The sequence below is a fragment of the Pteropus medius genome, unplaced genomic scaffold (genome assembly GCF_902729225.1).
Source record: "Pteropus medius unplaced genomic scaffold, Ma_sr-lr_union100, whole genome shotgun sequence".
Lineage (NCBI taxonomy): Eukaryota > Metazoa > Chordata > Mammalia > Chiroptera > Pteropodidae > Pteropus > Pteropus medius.
The window spans coordinates 18561769-18589143 of NW_024340692.1; the positions used below are offsets into that span (position 1 = coordinate 18561769).

The window sequence follows — 27375 nt, forward strand, 5'->3', positions numbered from 1 at the left end:
GATCTTTCAGTTCAGTCCAGGAATCACTATGCTTATTAAGCCTCCCAGGTCATTCTAACATACCTGGTCCTCAAACCACACAAGAAACTACTCTGGTAATTACCTTCCCCCATATTTGATACTCAAATTGATACTCTAGTCTACGTGACTGGCTTCTCAAGGATTATACTGCCTTGGTTTGTGCCTTTAGGTCTATCTTGGAAAAGTGGGACGGAAAGTGGTTGTTATTCTATCCTGTCTGAGCTCTTTTTTGGTCCAGAGCCTTCCTCTATCCCTGAACCACAGGTTCTCAAGGTGTGGTCAGTGCAACAGAAGCTCCTGAATCACAATCTCAGGGTGTGGGGTCTAGAAATCTGATTTTTAATATGCTTTCCAGTTAGGTCTTATATACCCCAGAATTTGACAACTGGCTTAAAAGTCATTCTTCCTCAGAGTCTTGGCTTTGACCCAACTATAGCAGTCTTCTTTTCTCTACCCATTTACTGAATCTAGATAATTTCTTCATCTTTATTATTTCCCATGTCTGTGCCCATCTTTCTATCCCACTGCCACAGCCAAATTAATGTTTTCGTATAACATTTCTATATTACTACAGCAGCTTCCTTACTGATCTCTGTCTTTCCTCTTTAATTGCTGCTTAGGATTTTATCCAATCAGGTCCCTTCCATGTTTGAGTCTAAATTCTTTAGCTCAGCAAACAAGTTCTCTTATAATTTAGCTCAAGCCTCCCTTCTCATGCCCTGTTATTCAGCTGGTCCTCACTGCTTGCAATTTACCAGAAGGGCCATATACTTTCTTATGCTTCCATGAAGCCTTCCCTATGCATTGGCACTTGGACTTTTTTCAGTAGAGGATGATCTCAAAGCATCCTTTGTTTATCTCTGATACTCCAGTATAATAAGAGCTCAAGGACATGGACCTTACCTCTTTTTTTAAAAACAAACAAACAAAAAAACCTCAAATATTTATGTATCTGATGTATCTTCAGTATCAAATATATACCTGGCCATAGTGAGTATTTTATGTATCTTCTGAATTGAGTGAGATGGGAAGTACTACAAGGGATCTAGGGCAATTGCTTAGAAGGTAAAGCTGGAATTTGGATGAAGAATTAAACTTCAACACGTAAATATAGAACAAAAGAAGATGCATTGTAGACAGACTTAGGAGGAGACAGAGTGCAGTTTCTATACTACCAAATTTATTTACTTGAGAGTGCTTAAATGAATAGGGAGGAAAAACAGGTGATAGGACCAGAAAAGAAAGTAGGGATCAAATTGTGTAGAGTTCTGAATATCAGTCGTGGGAGTGCCTTAACATACGTAAGTCTCCGACCAGAGGAGGGATATGGACAGATATTAAAACATAACTGTTGACAGTTTGGTCTCCCTTTTTCTTTTTACTTTTCTCTCTAATCCATTTTACATTTGGCAGGCTACTTCAATAATACATATCAGAAATGAGGACCTGATATAAGGAAGCGGGAGGCAGGATATAAACTAGAAGCCGGAATTGGGGATATTGTGGAAAAATTGATTTTGTCAGTATTGACATTTTGGTAAAAGGACAGGGAAAAGTCAAAGGTGACCTGAGTTTTGATACTTGAGCCTACAAGAAAACTTTTTAAAGATGAAGTTTGGGACAAAGGAGGAACAGATTTTATTGTTAAGATAGTGGTTGCTGTTTAGTTCATGATTTGAGGTATATCAGGGATTTCCCTGAGGAGGAAAATGGATATCCTACATGCAGTCTGAGACATCAGGACTTGCAGAGAGACATAGTTTTGGATGTAATCCTCACTGAGCTCATTGCTGAGGTTATAGATACAGGTTCAGTTGACCAAGAATAAATAGTATGAAAAGAAAGGAGCACTGAACAGGCACCTAGGTTGAAGAGAGATACTGAGACAAAGACAGTGAATGAGTGTGAGTTGATTAAATATTGGGGAATGAATATTTTTAAGGGATAAAAAGAGGAAGAATTATTAGCAAAGACTCTTGAGAAGGAGCAAATGGAGTTAGGGGTACAATCCATCTTTGTAAGGTAAGTCTTTTTTCAGGAAACACAAAAATTATTCCTAAATAAAACCATTGACATTTTGGCCATTTACAGCAAAATTCTGAGGAAGCAAAGGCTTACCTCCTATAGAACTGCTCTGACAATGAAGCTGTTTATTTTCATTTAGAGAAATTGTTCTTTAGTACTTATTTATTAATAATGTCCTATAGTTAATAGTAGGATGGCTCAAAGATCCTCAGATTGAAAGCACATTATCTTAAAATACTAAGTGCTCGCGTTTTAACTGTTGAAAGGCAAAATTTCTCTTGTTGGGAGATAATTCCTTCTGTGTTCTTCTTATAATTTGTTTTTAGTATTGCATTGTTGGTCCTTCTGTAAAAATATTTAACATTCATAACATGTCCTTTTGAATTGTGCCTCTTAGAACAAAATGGAGAGAATTAAAAATCTTCATACCAGAGTGCTCTTTGTTCTAAAAGGTGTGATTGACTTATTGATGCAGTGTTTTGGTTCTTAAAATCTTACAGAAATATTTTCTTGTTAACATACACAGTACCAACTTATTTAAAATTTTTCTTAAAAGTAAATGAGTAATACATACTTTTGAAAAAAGAAATTGCTTTCTTAATAGGTTTCTCTACTGCCAGAAGATGAAATTGCACTAACATGTTTCTGCCTGTAAGCAGGTGTGGCTCCATTTAAGTGTCTGCATTAAGTTTGTCAATGAAAATCTGGGTAGTTTGCTTGGCTGCTGAAATAAATCAATAGGTAGTTTGGGTAGTTTCTATATAAACCTTCTCTGTATAATTGTAATTGACAATAGCTCTACCCGCTTATTGAGAGAATAGTCCTCTGTTTGGGATGATCAGAACTCATTTTATATTCAGTCTTCGGATGAAAATGCAATTGTTTATTTTCACAGATGTTGCCTGTTAAAGATGCCAGCAATAACAACAACAACAAAAAAAAGTGGGAGAGGGAATCAAATATTATATCTTGACTAGAAAAAGCTTATATTGTAAGTGTTTTGAACAAGAGGAGCACTTTGAGTATTTCTAGTATATATTTTTACTTTCTTAGTTTGATATTGGTGTTTTAAGGACTTATAATGCGTATAGAGTAAATATGAAGAGGATGGATTAGACTTCAGGGAAGAAAATTATTTCAGTAGAAATATACCTCACTTAATAGCTTAGGTATCTTTTAATAAGAATTTTATATAGTAAAAAAATCAAATATTGATTACTCATATTTATGTCTTTGATGTATATATATATATCAAGTAAGTATGTATTTATTTTTACAAGTTTTATTTAATCAAAGCTTGTCCCATCTTAAAGGGGAAGTTCATATTTCTGATTTAAAATTTTTTTTCTGAAATAGAGGATAGGATTTACAACATTTTGGTTTTATAATTTAAATACTACATTTTTGAATCTCAAAAACCTACTTCCCCCAAGAAAAACTGTTTTAGAGAGCTGTAATTAGAGCTTGAGAGTAGGTGGAGGTAGAAACTAAATCACAAAAGACTAGATTCAACCATCTGTCTTAGGCATCTCTGAGGTTAGTTTGATTAGTGAGTGCCTTCCCAATCAGAATTGGGAAGCAATTCTGATTTTAACCAGCAATATTTTACTGTTTTAAGCCTCTGGGTGTATCAGGTATTTTAGAACACTGGAGTAATATTTTGCTCAAAGGAGACTTGGGCTGAAATTTTTGTGAAAAATTTTTATATATGTTGATAGCTAATCTAATTAACTACACTGAACACATGTAGTTCCCTAAAAAGAACTAGGCCCATAGTAACTTTGGTTTTATATTTTTCCTTAAATGACAATAAAATCAATTTTACTACTAGAACTAACTTCAAAAGTATTTCTGAGCAATTTATATGACTAGCTCATTTTGTGAAATAACAAAATACATAAAAATAGTAAGACTCAGGAATTTTTGCAAATAAGGTATTTCTGAGCATATATAATAGACATTTAAACTATTGCGCCTTATCACATTATTAAAAGAGTCTGTAAGTTTGAAAGTTTTAAATGAAGAGAACTCAATATTGATATCTTGGATCATATAGTAGTGGTTTTCCATTTATAGTAAATGTGATATTAAGTTGATCATAGCAAGAATACTTTTTAATTCCCTTTTTGAAAAGGAAAATGACAATGTCTTTTGTTCTTTCTAAAATTTTAACTGACTGGATAAGAAAGCAAAGGAAATTTTTATAGATAATATTAGGAAACATCTGCTTCAGCATCCGAATAATTATGTACTTGGTTGAAGAAAGGTACAATTATAATGTACAGAAAAAAATGCAAATTTCTGTAAATATGTGTGCTTGAAATGCTAGGAGTATAGAATCTCAGTGATGAGACTTGTATTTTTTTATATGTATTTTTATAAAATTTCTATAATGTGAACATTTATATATAAATGCTCAAATTGTTTTAAATCTATAAAATTGATCATTAAATTTATTTTTCATCTGCAAAAGTAATACATTCTTGTTATAAGAAAATCATACAATGTAATGTATCACTGTTAATACACAGTGGGAAAAAAAAGAATTAAAGGTAAAAAACTAGTTGCAAACCCAAGTAGTAGGGAGATGAACAAAGTTCACAGACTTCTGGACAGAATACAAAAGAGATTTCTCTGTAAAGTTTGAACTTTGCTCTCTCCTTTGCCCCACTTATAATTATTCACTATATATTTGATTCCTAAAAGTGTTCTCTGAATATGATCAAACCAAAGGTTAACCTATAAGAAATTGAGCTCCATCTAGTTAGGCTAAATATTTTCTGAGTTTGTGACAAAAAACAACTTTAAACATGTAAATGTATTTTGAAACACTTAAAAATGTGGATTTGGGCTTACGCTACAGATTTGTAATATTCTAGTATTCTTCTAAGATATATAACATCTTTACTCCTGTTTTAAGTCCTTTTAATCCATACACATGAATTCTCAAGCAACCAAAACCAGACAAAAACATTTTAAGAAAAAAAAAACAAAACAACTGTGGACCAACATCCCTCATTGGACTTAGACACAAAAATCAACAACAAAATATTAGCATATTGTATTCACCAGTAAATAAAAAAGACAGTACGTCACAGACAAGTGGGGTTTATCCAGGAATGTGCAGTGTTCGTGGATCGGAAGATTGAATATTGTTAAGATGCCAGTTCTTTCCCAAATTTATATAGTTTCAATATAATCCTAATCACAATCATAGCAGGCTTTTTTTGTTGAAATTCTAAAATGTATACAGAAAAGTAAAGGAACTAGAATAGCCAAAACAATTTTAAAAAAGAATAGAGTTGGAAGACGTACAGTACTGTTTTCAAAACCGTAAAGCTACGGTAATCTAGACAAGGTGTTACTGGTGAAAGAGTAGATGCATAGATTTAATGTGATAGAATATTGAGTTCAAAAATAGACCTACAGCTACTTAACTTTTGACAAATTACAAATGCAGTTCAATCGTGCTGGAACTTAGACATCTCTATACATTTTAAAAAGGCACTCTATCACCACACCATCTATAAAAATTAACTCAAAATGGATCATTATATACACTAAATGTAAAAACTAAAATTACTGATCTTCCAGAAAAAAAATAGGTAAAAATTTTCATGATTCTTCAAAGATTTCTTAGATTTGACACAAAAAGCCTGATCCATAAAAGAAATAATTGAAAAATTGTTCTTCATTAAATTAAATAGGTCTTTTATTAGAAAGACACTGCTAAGATAATGAAATTAGAAGTATTGATTGGGAAAATATATTTGCAAAATATGTATCAATAAAGGCCTGGTATCTAGAATACATAGAGAACCCTCACATGTCAATAATAAGAAAAGGAACAACTCAATTAAAAAATGGGCAAAAGATTTAAAAGACCCTCAATAAAGAAAATACATGATAACAAGCAAGCGTGTGAAAAGATGTTCAATATTATTATTAGGGCAATGCAAATTAAAACTATAATGAGAACACTACACGCCTTTTTGAATGGCTAAAATAAAAACATAATTTCAGGCACTAGAAAGGGTACAGAAAAACTGGATCTTTATATATGGCTAATTTGAATGCAAAATGATACAGCCACTTCGAAAAACTTAGTTTCTTATAAATTTAAGCATAAAACAATAATGTAACTCAACAATATCATTCTTAGATATTAACTCAAGAGAAATAAAATCTATCCACATGATATTGTTAAGATGTCAGTTCTTGTATGCAAATATTTATTAGTACCTCAAACTAGAAACAATTCAGAATGTCCTTCAAATGGTGACTTCATAAACATTAGAGCACAATGGAATACCATTCAATAAAAAGGAATGAGCTCTTCAAATAGTTATTTACTTTATCATTCCATTTATGTGACATTCTGGAAAAGACAAAACAATAGCAGATTTTAAAAATCAGTGTTGCCTGGGGAGTGGTAGAGGGGATTGGCAACAAGGGGGCATGAGGGAACTTTTTAGAGTGATGGAAATGTTCTATATTTTGGTTGTCAGATTCATAGAACTATATACCTAAAAGGGATGAATTTTTGCTATAAATAGATTATACCTCAAAACTGACTTTAGCTGACAACCTTTTTAAAAAAAATTTAATGTAGAAAGAATGATAAAGTTATGATAAAGTTATTTAAAATGATTTATTCAGGCAAAAGATCTTGAATGGATGCTAAAACCATGAAGTGAAATGTTATTGTGGAATAGTATGTTGACACGACCCCCATAGATTATTGCTAATCTTTATATAATCGAAGAGATCTGGGCAGTCACCACTTTAACCAAGTGATCAGTCACACTTTGCATTGCTGACTAGGCGAGAACTGGACAGTTTATGCTTCCTGACTTGGAGTAATACGAAGTCCACAGCAACAGCACATATGAACTATTCTTGTCAAAAAAAATAAAATAAAATAAACATGGATCTAATCAAGCCTTTAAATATAACTTCCACTTTATGGAAAAACAGGAGATAAAGCAATGAGTTAAATTATACCATTAGAAAACAATCAGACATTCACAGCCTGGGATATTCTTGAAGACAGTCTACCTGGTATTTTCAAAAACATCCATGTAATAGAGGAGACCCTTCTAGATAAAAAGAGAACAAACAGTACCTGAATACTGATTTGGGGGGTAGGAGAAGCAGTTGAGGGAAGTTTAATGTAGACTGGTAACATTCAATGACCTTAAGAATTATTTTTCATTTTTCTGAGGTGCAATAATAATATTGTAGTTAAGTAGGAGAAAGTCTGTTTCTAGGATATATATGATAAAGAGGTGAAGTGTCTTCATGTCTGCAACTTAAGTATACATGTATAAAAAGCAAATAGGTAAAAAAAAATATTAACAGTTGTCTCTAGACAGTGTGTATATGGCTATGTATTAATATTATTGTTTTAACTTTTTTCTGCATGTTTGAAAATTTTTGTATTAGAGGTGAATGTTTTTAGAACTCAATTGAGTACTATTTATGGAAGATAGCCTTGTGATATGCAGTGTATTTCTATAGATCCTATGAATATCAGGCATCTGTACCTACATTGCATCCCTGAGAATAACTTTATTTTTTTTAACCATACTACGTTTAGCATTATATAACACCAGCATACTTTGAGAACCCAGGTAGAAAATAGTTCTATGAAAATGCCGTGTACTGTAAGGATATTTTTGGGACCATTACTTACTATATCGAATGGTATCCTTTTTGGTAAAGATGAAACTTTGCGTTTAAATAGCAAGAATAGTTGTGCTGTTTTTGAGAAACTGGATTTTAGCATGTTACAGACATTGAATCAGGTAGGAGGGGAGCAGAGCTTCTGTTTTCCTGGCTGCTAAAAAGCTCATATCTCACCTTGTGACCCATCTTTAGCTAGTGTACTTCCCAGCAGCACTCCTGACCGCTTTGTAATTTTCTCTACCTACCTTCTTTTCCCCCTTGATCTGATTCCCTCATTGTTTTTTGCTTGTATTTATTTTGTAAGATACTTTATGCCCAGTAATGTGCTAGACTTATTTAAAAGACTTAAAGTAGTTTATGATTTGAAAGTCACGACCTCTACAAGACAGATTTTCATATTATTATTAGTCATATAAGTTCTCACTCCCAAATCCAGAGATCTTTTATCCTCTAATTAAATTTATATTAATGGACTGTTACTAGAAAATCTTAAAAGATATGTTTTTAATATAATTAAATAAGATATAAAATACCTTATTTTTGTGGGGAGGGAAAATGCACAGGGGAAAGAACAAGACCATTCCATGGAAGTGGATTTACAACAGTAGTTGTAATTGGCATTTTCCTTGAGAATTTCATTTTTTAAATCTATTTTTTAATTAATGAAGGGAAGTAAAATATGTTGTTTTACTTTAGCATTGCTGAAAGAATTACCATGTACCAAAAATCCTAATGAAAAATTATATCAGTTGCTCTTGAATGGTATTCAAATCCCCCCACACACAACAGTATCATCCTTCTGTTGATATAAATGATACTTTATATTTTTATTAAATATTTTTCAGCATCAGCATGTTGATACAGATGTTATATTTATAATTTGCTCTTGCTACCTTCTTGAGAGTTGAAGTTCTCACCCACCTTCTTTTTGGGATTGCCATGTTATATTACCAAAGACACATTGTCTGACAGCAGAATGTTTAAAGCAGGGATAACAACATTTACTATAAAATATGTATGAATTAATGGTGGCTAAGACAATATTAAGACTTTATGTATAAATTAAGTAGGAGTATCATTTGATACACCTTAAGTTTATTCTAACTTTTTAAAAAATATATTCACTTAATAAATAAGATTTTCTTCTTTAAGTCTCCTAAGTTCAGTGGAATCTTACACTGATGGTTTTTTCCCTTTAAAGATCTGTAAAGAATCTTGTTAAATTAAATGATATTTAAAGGCTTTTGTACTTATAAAACTAAGTTTTGATTTTATATTTGGACATGCTTAAATCTTAACTTTAATAACCTATGATCTCCTACCATGAAGAACATGCTAAAATTGTTGCCAATTTTACAAGGTTAGTTGTAAACATCATAGGTGTAAGGTAGGATCACCATCTCCTTTGCCCCAAGCAGAATGATTCCTAGAACTAGAACTTAACTTTCATTGTTCACGTCCTAGGAATTCACTTTTTCTAGTTCGTCAAAATATAGCAAAACAAGGGGTACAGTTTTCGTTCTTTGTGCAACTATTTTTAAGTGAAAGTGCTATTCTCATTCTTACTGTCATTCATTTCTTACCACATGAAAATCAAGTTTAATTTTGTGGTAGTGCCTGTTAGTCATGTGAGCAGTGTACAACATCTCCATTTATACTGCTTCATACATCACTCATAGGACAAGTTCCCACAAAGACCTGTTTTGTTCTACTGTTGATCCACCCTAAATAAACCAGTTTCAAAACTATGTGCAGCTTTGTAAATCAAGATAAACTGGCCAGAGATTAGATACAGAAATAAACAAGAAACCAAATAATGCTTCCTAGTTAATAAGCAGAGTGTTACATATAATAAAATTGCAGGTAATGAAATGTTCTGCATTCTAAGAATATTCTAATTAGAAAGTTTATATAATATTCATATTGTAATCTTAGGTCAAGTCATTAGCTCGTTCCCATTATTAGAGTTATGAAATGTAAATAACGCTTTTAGTAAGATATTCTAGGTGACAGAGGCCAGTGAGAACAAATGATGTAATGTGAACTTTAGTCCTGAGTATGTCTTAGCAAACTAAGTACCATGATTGATAAGGAGTTTCATATTAGGCACAGATTTCCTTCTCTCTGGTAACAGTTAGCATACCACAGTAAGAAGAGATACAGCGGCATGAAAAGTTTATTTTCCTGGGGACTCTCCATATAGGTCAGGAAAAAAGAAATACTCATACACAATTCATAAGTAACAGAATTATGTTTTTCAGCACAGAGTTAGATTCAAATATAATATATTCACAGCTTAATTTATGGTGGTTTGAAAATATCCTTGAAATATTTCTCTTTGAATAAATGTTTTGTGACATTATTTTGCTTTCTTGTTTAGAACTTTAAAGAATATCAAGCACTGTTCAAAAGTTTTGTTTCAGATAATCTCTAAACATTGTGTTTTTTAACTCAGTATCAAATAACGTTCCAAAGAATACGCGTCTTTTGTGATGCTTTTCTTTTTCCTCTTGAGAAATTTAAAAAAAAAAAAAAAAGAGAAACAAACAAAGGAAGCAAAGAAAACTTAAAATGTCCTGAATTCATTATACTAACAATAAGCAAAGACGAGGCTTCCATGGGCAAGTAAATTAGATAATTCTCAGAGTACTTAGTGAAAATACATAATCTACATCCTGAGTCAAATGAATATGTCATAAAATATAAAACTATTGTGGCAAACACATGACACATTTAAAAATTCCCCCTCCTCCTTAATTCCCAACACATTTTGGGAAGGAAGTTATAATAAAAGTTTTTTTTCCTATCATAAAGCCCTTTTGCCCACCACAGGCATTTACATGAACATATTTATTTTCTGTTTTGAAGAAACCGGATTAGCAAGGTAACTTTTCTAAAACATTTTTCTTTACATGAGAATACAAATGGATTAAATTGAATAATTAAATGCCTTCTTGCTTGCAGCTGCTTCTCCCTGGCATTCCTTTCTCGTTTCATAGTCTGCTCTCTCCCACAGACTGACATTCAGGACTTTTAATTTCTAAGTTTAATTTCTCATTTTTCAGTGGTAAGATTTGAATTGTCAAAAAGTAGTCTTCAAATATGAATTAAGTTTTCTTCTTTATTATTACATTTTTATTGAGGTATAATTTACGTACAGTAAAATGCACATACCTTAACTGTACAGTTTGAGTTTTAACGTGTACACATCAGAGTTAGTGGTAAGGACTTTCTCAGAATACTCCGGCCTTGGGGAGGAGGGAGTGTTGGACACTCAAATACAATCAATTAAATAAATCCATTGTATTTCAGTAAAAAAAAAAAAAATACTCCTGCCAGGAAATTAAAAAGTTTCCTAGATGATTCTGAGTGCATCAGTAAGAATCTTTGCTTTTGTAAAGAACCAAATTGAGTAATGTATGTAAAAATACATAGTATATTATAAAATGTTACACAGATTAAAGTTAGGTTACCATTTTAAAAAAACTTTCTCGTGCCTTTTTCATGGGGTTTGCAATGCTGGCTCAGGTGAAATTCTCAATTCGCTTTTCTGTTTGTTTTTAAGAAAATTAATGCAAAACTTCACGATGGAGTGTGTCAGCGCTGTAAAGAAGTTCTTGAATGGCGAGTAAAATACAGCAAATACAAACCATTGTCAAAGCCTAAAAAATGGTGAGTTAAGTTTTTTAATTACCTTACCAGTATTATATATATCATAGCTTTTTATTTCATTCTCCGATTTTCAAAATTACCTAAATAAATATTAAAATAAATAGAGAAAAAAATTTCATTCTTTCATGTAGAATTTCATCTTACATGCTGAGTCTTGCTTTGTGAAGGCAAATAGATTGAAAAAGTGGATTCGTCATTCCCCGTCTCATTCTTTCATAAATAAATAATGCACCATTTTTTATAGAATCTTGTTCATAACAGGTGGATTAGGGCAGAGAAGAAGAAGTTTATTTTGTAAAAGTCCACCTTCCACTTATGAGGCAACAGTATTTACTATGGATCATCTTTACCAAGGAGATCTTAAAAGGGGTCTGACTTTTTAATTCAACCCATGAAGATTACTGAAAAGGCTTAGATGATCATAAATAAATCACTAGGTTGGTAACTTTTAATTTTATCCCTTTGAATATTTGAGTCTAAATGAAAAGATACTGGACTTTGTTTCTCATCCCTCTGTTCCTCACCGTTTTTCTATAATTCTGGGATTCTTTTATCAGCCTTATGTATATACATCCTGGTCCTGCTCCCTTATATTCTTTAGCTCAGCTGAACAAGGACCATATTAGAGGTTGATTGCTGCCTAAAAGAGAAAAGTGATAATTCCAAATATAAAATTTAGCATTAATATATGTGATAGTGCTTTTACATTATGAGTTTAATTTGGTAGTCTGTATAGTATAGCTATTTAAAACACATATTTGTTCACTGTTGCTTTATTTTCCTTTTAGCTATTCTGTGGTGGCATCTTCCTTAAATATATTCCCTCTTCTTTTATGGGAGAAAATTTTACTTAAAGTTTGGAAGGTTGCCTAAATAATAAATATGAGAGAACCTTTGCTGTTAATTTTTACTGAAAAATGATATCAGACATTTTACAAATCTGTAAGTCAAGCTATAGGGTAATTTGTCTTCTCGAGAATATTTAACAGTTTTGAATTTTTTATTTTGGGTGGTTCATTTCACTTAAGATGCTTCCTTTTTAATACCGAAAGGTAAAATCCTCAAGGAAGGATAGATTAGCTATTTAGATTTTTTTTTTTTGTATTACACTTTTATAGCAGAATTTTTTTAGTTATTTATTATAGGTATAGTTGACTCCTTTAAGTTTCTCTCTATCTTTGAGTCTTTTTCATGTTCTCTAGCATTCCTCCATAAAGAAAACAATTTTAAACAAATCTGATAATTTTTATGCTCACTGGCCCAAATTACTAGTGGGGAAATTTGGCAACTGTTTATGTCCAATACTAGATTTCCATGAATGAATTAACTGTAGTCTCTACCATAAAAATTAGATGCTGATTATGCTAATAAACCATGTAGTTTTAGTTAATAGGCCTGCCTAATATAAGGTTTGTAGCTTTCTGAATATTTTAGCAAGTCTTTCTGTAAAGGTATTTTCAGATTTCATCACCAGTCTCCATTTTTCTCTTGGTAGCATTATTTCCTAAAAGAATTTGAAGTATAGGTAATAAATATTTACATAGCCATAGAGTTTTAATAGATTAGTATTATAACAAACAAAATTACTTAAAAACATTCCTGCCTTATCCATTATTTTAATATTAGTTTCTTTTGTATGTGCTGCATCTTATGTTTATCTTCATTATGAGTATTCTAGTATTTAAAAGATAATGTTGATTATTACAAATTTTCAGATGCTATGATTTGCTGTAAAATTTCTGAACTTAATTATTTCAGACAGCTCTTGGATTTTACATCTTTCTGTATATGGTCTTAATATTTTACAGCTCCAGAAGCATTTGTATACTTTAAATCCTGGAAGAACAAATATTTTCTTAAGAAGGAAACAAAGACTCACTTAAAAATAAAAAGAGACAGTGTTAATAGCAAATCTTATATATAGTTCCAGAAAACTTACAGCACAACAACCTTTAAGAATGGTTAGGTGTGAACACGTGGACCTAAAAGTCAACAACTGTGTCCTGTCTTAGAATCATTGAAGTTCTTGAAGTCAGGGAAGTTCATGGTGATGTTGCCGCTACCTGGATAGTACAGTGTAACCCAGAGGCCTTTGAGAGACCTCAGCTGAGTCAATGAGATGAGGGCTCAGAGGACGTCAGGCGCTGCTATTCCACATCACCCTGGGGCAGATGTGGTTAGCCATAGAATTGTTCATAATAAATGCAAACAAGGGAAATAAAATATTGTATAAATCCCAAAATACAGATAACAAGACATTAATGCCTAAAGGAAAATCTCTAGGAATAAAGAAGCCTAAGCTAATGTAAAACAAATGGTGAATAATGAGACACTAAGAAACTGCTAGTTAAAATGTGGTCTGAACATGTTACTTACGAGGTCTCATACCTGGCCTAGAACATCAGGGATTTGAGATTATACTGAATATGTGACACATTAGGCATTTTGAAAAGTCTAGCTTTCAAACTCTAATCCAAAATTTAGAATCTTATAGAAAGAATAACTCATCTATAGCCACTTTGCTTTTTCTGCATATTAAAATTTGACCAACATTGTAAGAGTTTTAAATCCATTGATGAAAGATGCTGATGGTAGCATAAATTGTTTTGAAATTTTAAATGTTTTTTTTCAAGCTAATTGCTTATAAATTAAATTTGTCTTTTGTTGGGATTTATATGACTATATCCTGCTTTTTTTTATATATATATACATGTATCTACACAATAGATTTTACATTTAGATATTGAAATGCCTAAGCTGGTACTTAGAAACTTCTTATGTCTTGTATTTCAGGTAACTATGCAACCTTTTTTTCTTATTAATTTGGAAGTGTGGTAGGCAAATACCTGAATTTGTATTAGAATCTCTATCCTGCTTCTTTTCTCCTCCTACCCGTGAAAGAAAAATTCACCAGTAATACAGTGAGCTCATGTTTAATATTGTTATAGTAATAAAAGAGAAAGGGGAAACTGATATCAACAGCAACAGGCCACGAACAGATTGGAGTCTGAGGTTAGAATTGGACCTGTTAAGTCCTCTATATCTGCAGCTCTCAACTGGGAAGGGAGGATTTCGCCCCACAGGGGACATTCGGGAATATCTAGAGACAGTTTTGATCATCATGACTAGAAGATCTGGGAGGGATGGTACTGGTATATAGTGGGTAGAGGCCAGGGATGCTGCTAAACATCCTATAGTACATAGGACAGCCCCCACCGCAAAGACCTATCTAGCCCAACATGTCAATAGTGTCTTGGTTGAGAAACCCTGGTGTGTACAAAATAAATAGATACTCATAGGGCCAAGCCACTGAAATGTTGTATATATCTTAGGTCATTGGTTTTCAGACTTTTCAGCTGTAGACTTCTTGACAAAAATAAAAGCTTACCCAGAAGTCTGTTGAACACAACAGGCCAAAAGAAAACTGTCCTGAATGAGGAGAAGGGAGCCCAGGCCTTAAATGCCACAAGAAGAATGTTGATTGAAAGTAGATTTCATCCTAAAAATAATTCAAGTGAAGAGAGGAGTAACTGGTGTAGTAACATGCCTTCGAACCAACATTGCACTAGGGTCATCTGGCCTAACATTTTGATGACGTGTGGGGGCTTTATGCATAAAACACTTTGCTTTTCATTAAATCTTTTCGTTAAACAAAGTCACTCCCCCTGAGGGTCTGGTTCTCACATCCATGTATTTAGCACTTCCTGACTGATAATTTTAAAATGTATTGCCTCTTAATTTTTATTCTCACTGACTGCCACAGTAGTATGTAGACAATGGAATATCGTATATATATATATATTTAGCCTTAAAAAGGGAGGAAATTCTGTCACAGGCTACAATATGGATGAGCCTTTAAGACATTATGCTTAGTGAAATAAGCCAGTTGCAAAAAGAGAAATACTGTATGATTCCATTTATATTAGGTTATCTAAAATAGTCAAATTTATAGCAACGGAAAGTAGAATAGTGGTTACCAAGGGCTGGCAGAAGGGGACAAGGCGGGTTGTTTAATGGGTACAGAGTTTCAAACTTTTGTGGTGAGAGTTCTGGAGATTGGTTGTACAACAGTGTAAATGTGCTTAACACTACTGTACTGTACACTTTAAAATGATTAAGATGGCAGATGTGGTTCCATAGTGTAGTGGTTAGCATGTCTGCTTTGTTTGTGTACGCAGAAGATCCTGGGTTTGCGCCGCAGTGGAGCCACGGTCCATGGTCTGTGGCCATGCCACCCTGAACAAGCCTGATGTCTGATCTCGGAAGCTGAGCAGGGTCGGGCCTGGTTAGTACTTGGGTGGGAGACCACCTAGGAAGACCAGGTGCTGTAGGCATAAATAATAATAATAAAATAATTTAAAAAATAAAAAGTAAAATAATTAAGACGGCAAATTTTATGTTATGTTTTTTTTACCAACACCAAAAAATAAATTAGGTAGGTAGGTAGGTAGATAGATAGATAAACTTTAAAAAAAAAAAAAAAGGATTGCTGGTTTATACAAGATTATCTCAAAGGTCTTAGTTTGGCCAATTTGGTTAGATTAGAAAAAAAACTTTGTATAAAAAGAGGACACGCATGTGGTGATCCATAACATTAATCAATGTTGCTTGTGAAAAAAATTTTCTGTATACTTTGAATATACATTTAATGAAGAGAAAACGAGACTGATAATATATGTTAAGTGGTCGACTATCTATACTTTAAAAAGTGGGTTGACCATTATTATTTTTTGTTCTTTTATCAAACAAAGATAAACATTGTTATATATTGCAATATTATCAGTACTCTCCACGTATACCAGTGTATGATAAATAAACTATATGCTTTGTCTTCTTTTGTTATGCTCTTCAACTCCAGCATTTCTTATAATAGGTTGAGTCTCTGATGATTAATCAGTGATAATGTCACCACATTCCAGGAGTATCAAGATGTGCTGGAGTGGAGTTTTAGTCATAGGTGGTTCTTTTCTTGTCATGTTGTAGTGTGTGGTGACTGTTAACTCTGGCTTTATTCTTGCCTGGGACCTTGTCCTTTAATATTTAAAGGTAAAAGTGGAGTTTTATTTTATCAATTGTTCAACAGTGCATGAATCCTATTTTTTGACATTAAGATTGATACAGCAAGCTTTGATTTAAAATTGCCTGCCTTAAAGTGTAATAATTGTGATTTTTCTCTTTTTTTTCTAAAGTACTTTTGGTCAGTGGTAAATATTTTGTGTTCTTTTTAAGAATTAATCTAATAAAATATACTGTTACAATAAGAAGAGATAGAGTGATCCCTCTACTTATTTTCAAACATATCATTTAGGGACACAGGGATGTGAATTGTAACTTCTCAGTTTTTGGAATTTGGGGATAGTGTTTCTTTAAAAGCATTTTCAAGGTAGCATATGATGTAATTCCTTAGTATAGTTACAGAATCTTTCTACATTAGCACAGATTACTTAGAGCCACTGGAGGAAGTGTGACTTATGGAACTCTGTTGATGTTAAGTTTCTGTTATTTGTACACCAAGGGTGGAGTACCACAGCTCACTGTTTACAAAAGCACCTAGTCATCACATATGTGAGAGTATTATTATCAGTGGAGCTGAATTATGATAAAGGTTAAAGTGTAATAATATAACAAGGAAATGAAGGTAGTGCCAGAAAAATTATAGCAGGATTATATCTGTTGATATCTATTGTATTATATTTGCAAACTGACATTTTAAAAATAATTATTTAATAAATAATATTGAATATAAACAACATAGGCCCATTAAGTGTTAATATTAATAACATTTTATGAAAAATAACTTTCAAAACAAAATTATTAGACAAATGGCATTGTTTTACATTTTTACAAATGTCTTTAGTGTCCAGCTAGTAGAAGGAAAAGGAAAGAGTGAACTTTAAAAGGAATAAATGTAAATTTTAATAGTCTTTTCCAGATAATTTTAGAAATTCATCTTTGATACTATATCAAATTTCAACAAGTGGCAGTTTCCTAAAGGTTAGTTACAATGTAGAATCTGAAACCACATCAATGAACACTTTATATGCTGTTAAGCTAAACTGGTCTGTCTTGTACTTGGGATGGATCTTTCACTTATGGATGATTTTCCATTTGCTCATTTAGAAAATATTAGTTCACTGAGTTATACAGATCTTCCAAATGTTGATATGTTTTATTATACAATATAAAAAGTCATGCTGCTACCATAATGATGTCACTTAAAAGTATATGGGATTTTTATTTTTGCTTTTTAACTGTGAGTTTGTGAAAGTGATGAATATGGTGATTACTAATACAATGTGGTGGCACTGTCTTTGTTCATGCTAAGGTACCAGTACTTTTAGTATTCATTATAAGAATGAGATTCAAAGAAGTTAAAGTGACTTTCAAAGATTGTATCGAAAAGATATTGAAGCTGGGCTAGAATCTAGGTCTTCTGTTTCCCAAATCAGTGCTGTTTTCAAAATAATATTTTCTACTATTTATGGTGGTCTATTTAACACTTCAGATTTTTTTCCCCTGATTTCATCCTTAAATATGCAGTGAACATTTTTTATCTTTTAATTACTTTTCTTTCCTTTTGTATTTTTCATTGTAAAAAATTACAAATTTTGTAACATTTAAAAAAGTGTACTATCTCCTTTGTTAGTAAATATTGTTTATGGGTACAACCTGTGTTTTTCTTTGACCACAGTTTCCACTAAGATGATTAGTAGTGGTATATGAATGGTCAAGATTGTTTGATTTTTCTTAGAAATTATATTCCATGGAGAAATTAAAAGAAGGCAAAATCATCATTATTTTAACATCTCTGAATTTCTCTTAGCAGTGTACTCACAAAATTTTTAAAGTATAGCCATCTTCAAGAGAAATTAGGTAAAATTTATATTTAGTTGAATTGTTTTCCTTACTATATGTATTTTGTATTAAAGAAAACCCACAGAAGTGATTAAATAACTTGCAGTTATGTTAAAAGACATTTCAATATACTTCACAGATTTTATGACAACTTTGAATGCATATCTCATTAAAATCGTATCTAAATTATTCCATGCTTACAATCAAGATTCTTTAGCTAGATAAATAAATGTATTAAAGTGAAAAAAAATCCAGAAACTCAATTACTTTCAGCTCTTCTCTTATTCTCCCAGTGAGGATGTAAAGCATGGATTAAGAGTTTTGAAAGAGAAGGCACACAAAGCTCCCACTTCTGTGACAGAGAAACTGGAGGGTTGTAAATATCTATAAATTTATATAGTTTATTTAGACGTCTATAAATTTATATAGTTTATTCTTACATTTATAAAAAAGAAACATGTCATTTTAACAACGTGTATATATCTCTTTGTAAATAGGTATATTTATAGTCAGTCACAAAGGTAGTAGACCAATAAAACCTGTTTTTCAGAATTAATTTAAATTTGAAAAGAGCATAATTGCTTTCAGCAATAGAATTCCTTCCCTTCTCAGAATTGGCCATTACAGTCTCAACCAGCTACGGGAACAATGGAAAATCCCCTGATCAAGGCAGTATTACTTTGATCTAGTCAAGAGTTCTCAAGTTGTGTGCATAAGAATGTCTTGAAGAGTTTGTTTAACAGGCAGATTCTTGGGACCCAGCCCCAAGATTCTGATTATATAAACAAGAGGTGGAGCCATTAATCTGCATTGTAATAAGCTTTGCAGGTGTTTGAGCCTGTGTTAAAGTCACTGTTTTGGGGACTTGTTGGCTAGAGAATGTGGAATCCGTGATCTTTTGACTTCAGATTCCAAAACAGAATATCCCATTTTTAAGCCTATTTTGCATGTAAGTTTTAACATTAACAGTTTGGTAAATACAATTTTGTCTCCGAATTAGCAATTTTGAATACTTAAGGATTGGTTTACCTCTGGAGTCCCTGGTATAAAAACATATATATAGAGTTGAAAGTGTTCTAATTTTCTTGAAGCTTAGGTGAACCTAACCAAGATGAACTTTTTTAAAAAATTATTTTAAAATTTTAAAAAATGGAAGCCAAGAACACGGTGAAAGATATCTTTATTTGAATTATTATAACTTTACCTGTATGCGTTCTAATGGCATACATTTTTAAATCTATTTTTTATTGTAGACTAATTAAGTAAAGCTTTTTAGAAAGTCACAACAACATACCAAATAAATTAACACAAAATTTTAATAATTATTTTCAATTAGATTGTAATTTAGGGTTCCTTTTAGATTTTAACTTATTTTTCCCAGTCAAGTGTTTTGAAGGTGTAATTTACATGCAGTAAAATTCACCTTTATAGTATATAGTATTAAAAACAAAATTCAACTATTTTCAGTTTCATTGATTACTGTTCATATCAATATTTCTTCCTTTTGTTTGCTTTGAGTTTAATTTACACTTCTTTTTCTGCTTTCCTAAGGTAGAACTTTAGATAGTTCTTGTTCAGTATAAACATTTAATTATATAAATTTTCCAAGAATTTCTTTAGCTCTCTTCTACAGATTTTGATTGTTTTCATTGTCTATCAATCAAAATATTTTCTAATTTTTCCTGTGATTTCTTCTTTGACTTGTAGGTTATTTAGAAGTGTTCAATTTATAGATACTTGGACATTTTCCAGATATTTTTCTGTTATTGATTTCTAGTTAATTTCACTGTGGTAAGAGAATGTACTTCATATAATAAGTTTCAGGTTATTTATTTTTTTAATTTATTAGGATTGATTTTACGGCTCAGAGATGGTCCATCTTGGAGAATGTTTCATACGTGCTTGAAAAGACTATCTTGCCCTTGTTGGGTGGAGTGTTCTAGAAACGTCAGTTTGGTTGATAGTCTTCTATAAATCATTTGTTTTATATTTTTATTGATTTTTTTTGTCTGTTTACCCCATCAGTGATAGAGAATTGTTGAAGTCTCTAGTTGTAATTGTGGATTTGTCCATTTCTCTTTGTAGTTCAATAGTTTGCCTCATTTATTTGAACATTCTTTAAGGTGCATAAAATTTAGGATTATTGTGTGTTTTTGGAAGATTGATTCCTTTATATCATGTTAATATTCTTTTTTTTAGCTGGCAGGTTTTTTTTTTTGCTTGGAAATCCATTTTGATAATAATGTAGCCATGCCAACTTTCTTTTGATTAGTGTTTGTATATTTTTTCCTTGTCCTTCTACTTTTAACTATATATTTATGTTTAAAGTGGATTTCTTATATCTTGTATCTCTCACTCCATGTTTTTCTGATTTCTCACATTTCCACTTGACTTTTCATAAACATAACATTAAATCTTAAGATTGAAGTCACATACTGCATAGTTCATCCATTTGAGTATACTTCTCAGTGATGTAGTATATCAGAGTTGTGCAACCGTCACAGCAATCAATTGTGAACATTTTTGTTTTCTCAGAACCCTATGCTCATTAGCAGTCAGTCTCTATTTCTTCCAGTCCCCCCTACCCTTTGCTTTCTGTCTCTAGATTTGCTGATTTTGGACACTTCACATAAACAGAATCATACAATGTATAGTCTTTATGACTATTAATTTAATTAACATAAATTTTTCAGATATGTTCTAACATTTATTAGTACTTAATTCTATTTGTATTACTAAATATTATTGCATTGTCTAATTATATATTTTATATTTTCACTCATTAGTTGATGGACTTTGGGATTGTTTCCACTTTTTTTGGCTATTACAAATAATGCTGCTATGAACATTTCATGTTTATATATGTGTTTACATATGTTTTCAGTTCTCTTGGGTATATATCTAAAACGAGTTCTTGGGTTATTTGTTAACTATATTTAACTGAGGAGCTGCCAAATTGTTTTCAAAAGTGACCATTTCTTTTTACTTCCCACTAGCAATATAATGGTTCAGATTTCTCGACATCCTTACCAACACTTGTTATTGCCCTTCTTTTTGATAATTAGCATCCCAGTGGGTGTGAGGTGGTATCTCATTGTGATTTTGATTCACATTTCTCTGGTACCTAGCGATGTTGAGCATCTTCTTATATGCTTCTTGGACATGTATATATCTTCCTCGTGAAAATGTCTATTCAGATATTTTACTTATTTTTAATTGAGTTATTTATGTCTTTATTACTAAGTTATAAGTTCTTTATATAGTCTAAAAACACATTTCTTACCAGATTTGACTTGAAAATGTTTACTCTCATTCAGTAGGGGTTTCATTTTACTTTCTTGATAGTGTCCTTTGATGCACAAAAGTTTTTAATTTTTTTTAATTGAGGTATAATTGACATGTAACACTATATTAGTTTTAGATATATAATATAATGATATGATATTTGTATACATTGTGAAATGATCACCAAGATTAAGTCCAGTTAATATCCATCACCATACATAGTTACAAAAATTTTTTTTCTTGTGATGAGAACTTTTAAGATTTATAGTCTTAGCAACTTTCAAATCTGCAGTACAGTATTAACTGGTCACCATGTTGTACATTGTATCCTCATGACTTATTTATTTTATAACTGGAAGTTTATACCTATTGACCCCCTTCATCCATTTTACCTACATTCCACCCCTGCCTCTGACAACCAATCTGCTGTCTGTATCCATGCACTAGGTTTTTTTTGTTTTGTTTTTGCTTTAGTTTTGGATTCTACATATAAATGAGATCATATGATATTTGTCTTTCTCCATCTGACTTATTTCACTTAGCATAGTACCCTCAAGGTCCATACATGTAGTTGTAAATAGCAAGATTTTCTTTATTTTTATGGCTGAATAATATTCAGTTATACATATATACCACATTTTCTTTATCCATTTATCCATTCATGGACACTTAGGTTGTTTCAATTTCTTGGCTTTTATAAATAATACTGTAATGAACATGGGAGTTAGTGTCTTCTTTATACATATAAAGAAATGGAATTATATATACCCTGAAGTGGAATTGCTGGATCTTATGATTGTTCTATTTTTAATTTTTTAAGGGACCTCCATATTGTTTACGTAGAGGCTGCACCAATTTACATTTTCACCATCCGTGCACAAGAACTCTCTTTATATTCTCACCAACACTTGTTATTTCTAGTCTTTTTGATAATAGCTTCTTGAAGGGATATCTCATTGTGGTTTTAAATATCATTTCCCTAAGAATTAATGATGTTTAGCATCTTTTCATATGCTTTTTGGTCATCTGTATGTCTTTTTTGAAAAAATGTCTATTCAGATCCTCTGCCCATTTTTAAATCAGATTGTTTTTGCTATTGAGTCGTATGAGTCCTTTGTACCTTTGGATATTAACCCTTGACAGATATATGACTTGCAAATATTTTCTCCCATTCAACAGATTGCCTTTTTATTTTGTTGATGATTTCCTTTGCTGTATAGAAGCTTTTTAGTTTCATGTAGTCTCACCTGTTTAATTTTTATTTTGTTGCCTTTACTTTTGGCGTCAAATCCAAAACTCGTTGCTAAGACTGATGTTAATGAGCTTACAGCCTATGTTTTCTTTTAGTTTTATGGTTTCAGGTCTTACATTCAAGTCTTTAATTCATTTTGAGTTAATTTTTTTGTGCGGTCTACAGTTGTGGTCCAGTTTCATTCCTTTGCATGTGGCTGTCCAGCTTTTCCAACATGATTTATTAACGAGACTGTTCTTTCCCTATTGTATATTCTTGGCTTTTTTTAATCATAAATTAATTGACCATATATGCGTGGGTTTATTTCTGGGGTCTCTATTCCATTGATGTATGTGTCTCTTTTTATGCTAATATCATACTGTTTTGATTACTATAGCTTTGTAATATAGTTTGAAATCAGGGAGCACAATGCCTTCAACTCTGTTCTCCTTTCTCAAGATTGCTTTGGCTATTAAAGGTCTTTTATGGTTCTATACAAATTTTAGAATTGTTTGTCCTATTTCTGTGAAAAATGCCATTAAGATTGTGATAGGGACTGCATTGACTCTGTATATTGCATTGGGTAGCATGGACATTTTAACAATATACAGATATATACATAACATTCTATCCTAAAGCAACAGAATACAAATTCTTCTCAAGTGTGTGAAAAATTCTTCAGGATAGGTCATATGTTAGGTCACAAAATAAGTATTAAAAATTTAAGAAGATTAAAATCAAGCATCTTTTCCAACCACAGTGGTATTTTAGTGAAATTCCACTTCTAGGTATTTTAGTGAAACTGGTGAATTCACTAATTTGTGGAGAATAAACAACATGCTACTGAACAACCAATGGGTCAAAGAAGAAATAAAGAGAGAAATAAAAAAAATACCCTGAGACAAAAAAAGAATGAAATACAATATACCAAAACTTGTAGGATGTAACAAAAGCCATTCTAAGAGTTCACAGCAATAAATGTTTACATCAAGAAACCAGAAAAATCTTAAACTTGACTCTACCTCAAGGAACTAGAAAAGAGGAACAAACAAAACACAAAGTTAGTGGAAGGAAGGAATTAACTAACATAGCTCAACAGAAATAAATGAAATAGAAACTAAAAAGACAATAGAGATCAAGAAAACCTCGTTATTTAAAAACATAAACAACAACAACAAAATAAACAAATAGACAAACCTTTAGCTAGACTCACCAAGAGAGAGGACTGAAAATCAGAAATAAAAGAGGAGATGTTACAACTGATACCACAGAAATTCAGAGAATCATAAGAGATGACTGAACAATTATACACCAACAAATTTGACAATCTAGAAGAAATGGATAAATTCTTAGAAACCTACAACCTACCAAGACTGAATCATTAAGAAAAAAGCTGAACAGACTGATTGCTAGAAAGAAGATTGAATCAGCAATAAAAAAATCTCCCAAAAAACAAGTGCAGGATTAGACAGCTTCACTGGTGAATTCTACCAAACATTTAAAGAAGAATGAATACCAACCCTTCTCTCAACTCTTTGAAAAAATAGGTGGGAATGCTTCTAAACTCTTTTTATGAGGCCGGCATTACCGATACCAAAACCAGACAAGGATGCCACAAGAAAATAAAATTACAACCCAATAGCTTGATTAATATAAATGCAGAAATCCTCAACACAATATAAGCAAACTGAATTCAACAATACATTAAAAGGATCATATAGCATGATCAAGTGGGATTTATTCCAAAGACGCAAGGATAGTTCATAATCTGCAAATCAATGCTATATATTATGTTAACAGAATGAAAGATAAAAATAATATAATTATATTAATAGATGCAGGAAAAGCATTGGATAGAATTCAACATCCATTTATGATAAAAACTCTCAACAAAATGGGTGTAGAGGGAAAGTACTTTACCATAATAAATGCCATGTACAACAAGCCGACAACTAACATTATATTCAACAGTGAAAAGCTGAAAGCTTTCAGGAACAAGATCAGGACAAGACAAGGATGCCCACTCTCACCACTTTTATCAATATAATATTGGAAGTTCTGGCCAGAACAGTTATGCAAGAAAAAGAAATAGAAGGCATCCAAATTGGGAAGGAAGAAGTAAAGTGTCACTATTTGCTGATGACATTTTTTTTAAGTTTTAAGAAGGTAGATAAATCTCAAGTACTATTACTTTGCATCTGTAAACTGCTTTTAGAAATGCTTAATAATTAATCTAAAGTGACAAATATCTGAGGTTCAAATCTAAGTGTTTTGATATTTAGGCTTTTACCTATACATTTAGTCACACCCCCTCATTTCATCAAATAAATCTTAGGTAATTAGTGAAGAATAATATTTGATTTCGTTTTTCACTTTTAGTGTGAAATGTTTACAAAAGACAGTAAAGGATTCTTATCATATAATGTGTAGACCATGTGCCTGTGAACTTGAAGTCTGCGCAAAATGTGGAAAGAAAGAAGACATTGTTACTCCGTGAGTATTTCTTTTTATGTTTGGGTTTTACTCTTTTAGTAATTGATATGTGAATTTTTTCAAAGGAAACATTCAATAGCTGTAAGAATTTTAATTTACAATATATCACACTAATGTAGACTTTTTCTACTTCACAGGAAAAAGTCAATTGTTTGTTAAATTTTTCTATCATTACAATAAAAGTGAAACTACATTTTTAGAAAATTAAAATATTTATCCATGAGGTTTATATTCATTATTCATTACAAAAGACTTGCTTATTATATAACTACTTTCTTTAATGGCCATCATGTCTTAATTTATTTGAGCTTACTTTATTGATAACAGTATTATAATTATTTGGATCAAGTTAGTCTTTAAGTATCTTTTTCTCTATATGTATTTCATTAGGCTTCTGTTAATCAAGAAATGTAGTGTAAAGTTCTTTTTGATCTACACAGTTAAATAATGAAAATCTGAGAGAGTTTTTCCTTTCATCTTTAGGTTTAATGAAGAAACAAAACAGACAGAAAATACTGAAAATAACCTACGTTCCAACTGCAGAAGAAGCTGCAGAAATAAAGAAAAAAGTGATGAAGATTTAGAATTTGATATTGATTTAGATGACTCAGAAGATGACAATCATATAGATTAACTTAATTATATTAAAAGTCAGTTTGAAAACATGAAATTCTGAACAACTTTTGACTTTTACAAAGTCGTACCTTCCCTCAAAAAATACTATGAAATCCTAATGAGGAAATTGAAAAAACTTACAGAAAATGACAACACTTATACATGGACAATATAAATTGTGTATGATTTTTGAATAATTATAAAACTTTCAGAGTTTTCTTATAATAAATATTTAAGTAGCATATGCTGGAATATCTGCCAAAATGAGTACTGAGCTTTATCGCAGTTCATGGGAATTATTTAGAAGAATATACTATCTAATATCAAAGTTGACAAGATCTAGAATTGACGGTTCTGTAAGAACTATCTCCATGGAAAAATCAGATGACATTATTATATTACTAGCTTCAAAAATTGATTCTCAGTATATACCTTTTGATAAATTGATCGCAAGTAAATGGCCCACATAACAAAAGCCCCTTTATGTTTGATTATTATAAAGCACAAAGTTTATTTTTTAAATGATTTTTTCTTTGAAAGTATTTTTATGTACCTCATCACATTTCCTTTACCTGTTTTCTTTTGTAAAATATACATAGGAAAAAATGTGTAAAATACATATGTATAGTTTAACAAATAATTATAAAGAAAAATCATACATCTATCACCCAGATGAAGAAACTGCTCCTAAACAGTATAAATTGGCTCTGTCTGATTTTTTTAATTCTTTGTTTTTATTTTGAAAAATCTCAAGTCTACAGAAAAACAATAAAATAATACAATAAACTTTTGTATACTCACATAGATTCATATTTGTCAACTTTTTGCTACAGTTTTCTTTGTATCTGAATAGACAGACAAGGATATTATTTGCTGAACCATTTGAAAATAAGTGGCAGGCATTGGTTTTGAACTTTTTATGAATAGACATATTATGTATGCATGTTATTTTGTATCTTTTTATTTTAGTATGGAATTCGTGAGATTGATTCATGTTGCAAGAGCTCTGATTTGTTCATTTTACATTACTTTGTTTTATTCCATTGTATTTACATATCATAATTTACTTATACTCTTTAATATTAAGAGGCATTTGAGTTATCTCACATTTTTCCTATTAAAAACAATACTACCGTGAGCAGTATTATATGCGTTTTTTGGTACACATATCTCGTTTCTTGGTACACATTTTTGTGTATATGTATGTAGTCGTGGTAGATGGCATCAAATGTGTGTCTTCAGTAATACTAAATGCTGCCAAGCTGTCTTTCCAGAAGGACTGTTATTTCCTTTCCCCATGGCAATGTATTAGAGTTCCAGTGCTCTGCATCCTTTCCAATACTTGGTATCAGACATTTAAATTTCTGCCAATTAGATATGTGTGCAACGTATGTCTTTGCTTTGTTAATTTGTATTTCCCTGATTACTAATAAGCTTGAGCTCTTTTTAATGTTTATTGACCATTTGGTTTTTGGATAATAGATGATAGT

The 27375-nt window shown here is 31.5% G+C and overlaps 1 protein-coding gene and 1 pseudogene across 2 annotated transcripts in view; both read left to right on the forward strand.

Moving 5' to 3' along the window:
- The window catches only part of CUNH9orf85 (chromosome unknown C9orf85 homolog), a 185137-nt gene that overhangs the window by 13803 nt on the left and 143959 nt on the right, over nt 1–27375 (forward strand). The window contains exons 2-4 of one of the 2 annotated variants that reach the window (XM_039840661.1): nt 11300–11406; nt 25157–25270; nt 25754–27054. In XM_039840661.1, the coding sequence (XP_039696595.1) occupies nt 11300–11406; nt 25157–25270; nt 25754–25904 (372 nt within the window). In that variant the 3' untranslated portion in view covers nt 25905–27054. Of the gene's footprint in view, nt 1–11299; nt 11407–25156; nt 25271–25753; nt 27055–27375 lie in introns of those variants that run through there. The other variant, XM_039840746.1, reaches the window with a different exon arrangement.
- LOC120595588 (uncharacterized) lies at nt 15625–15740 on the forward strand (annotated as a pseudogene).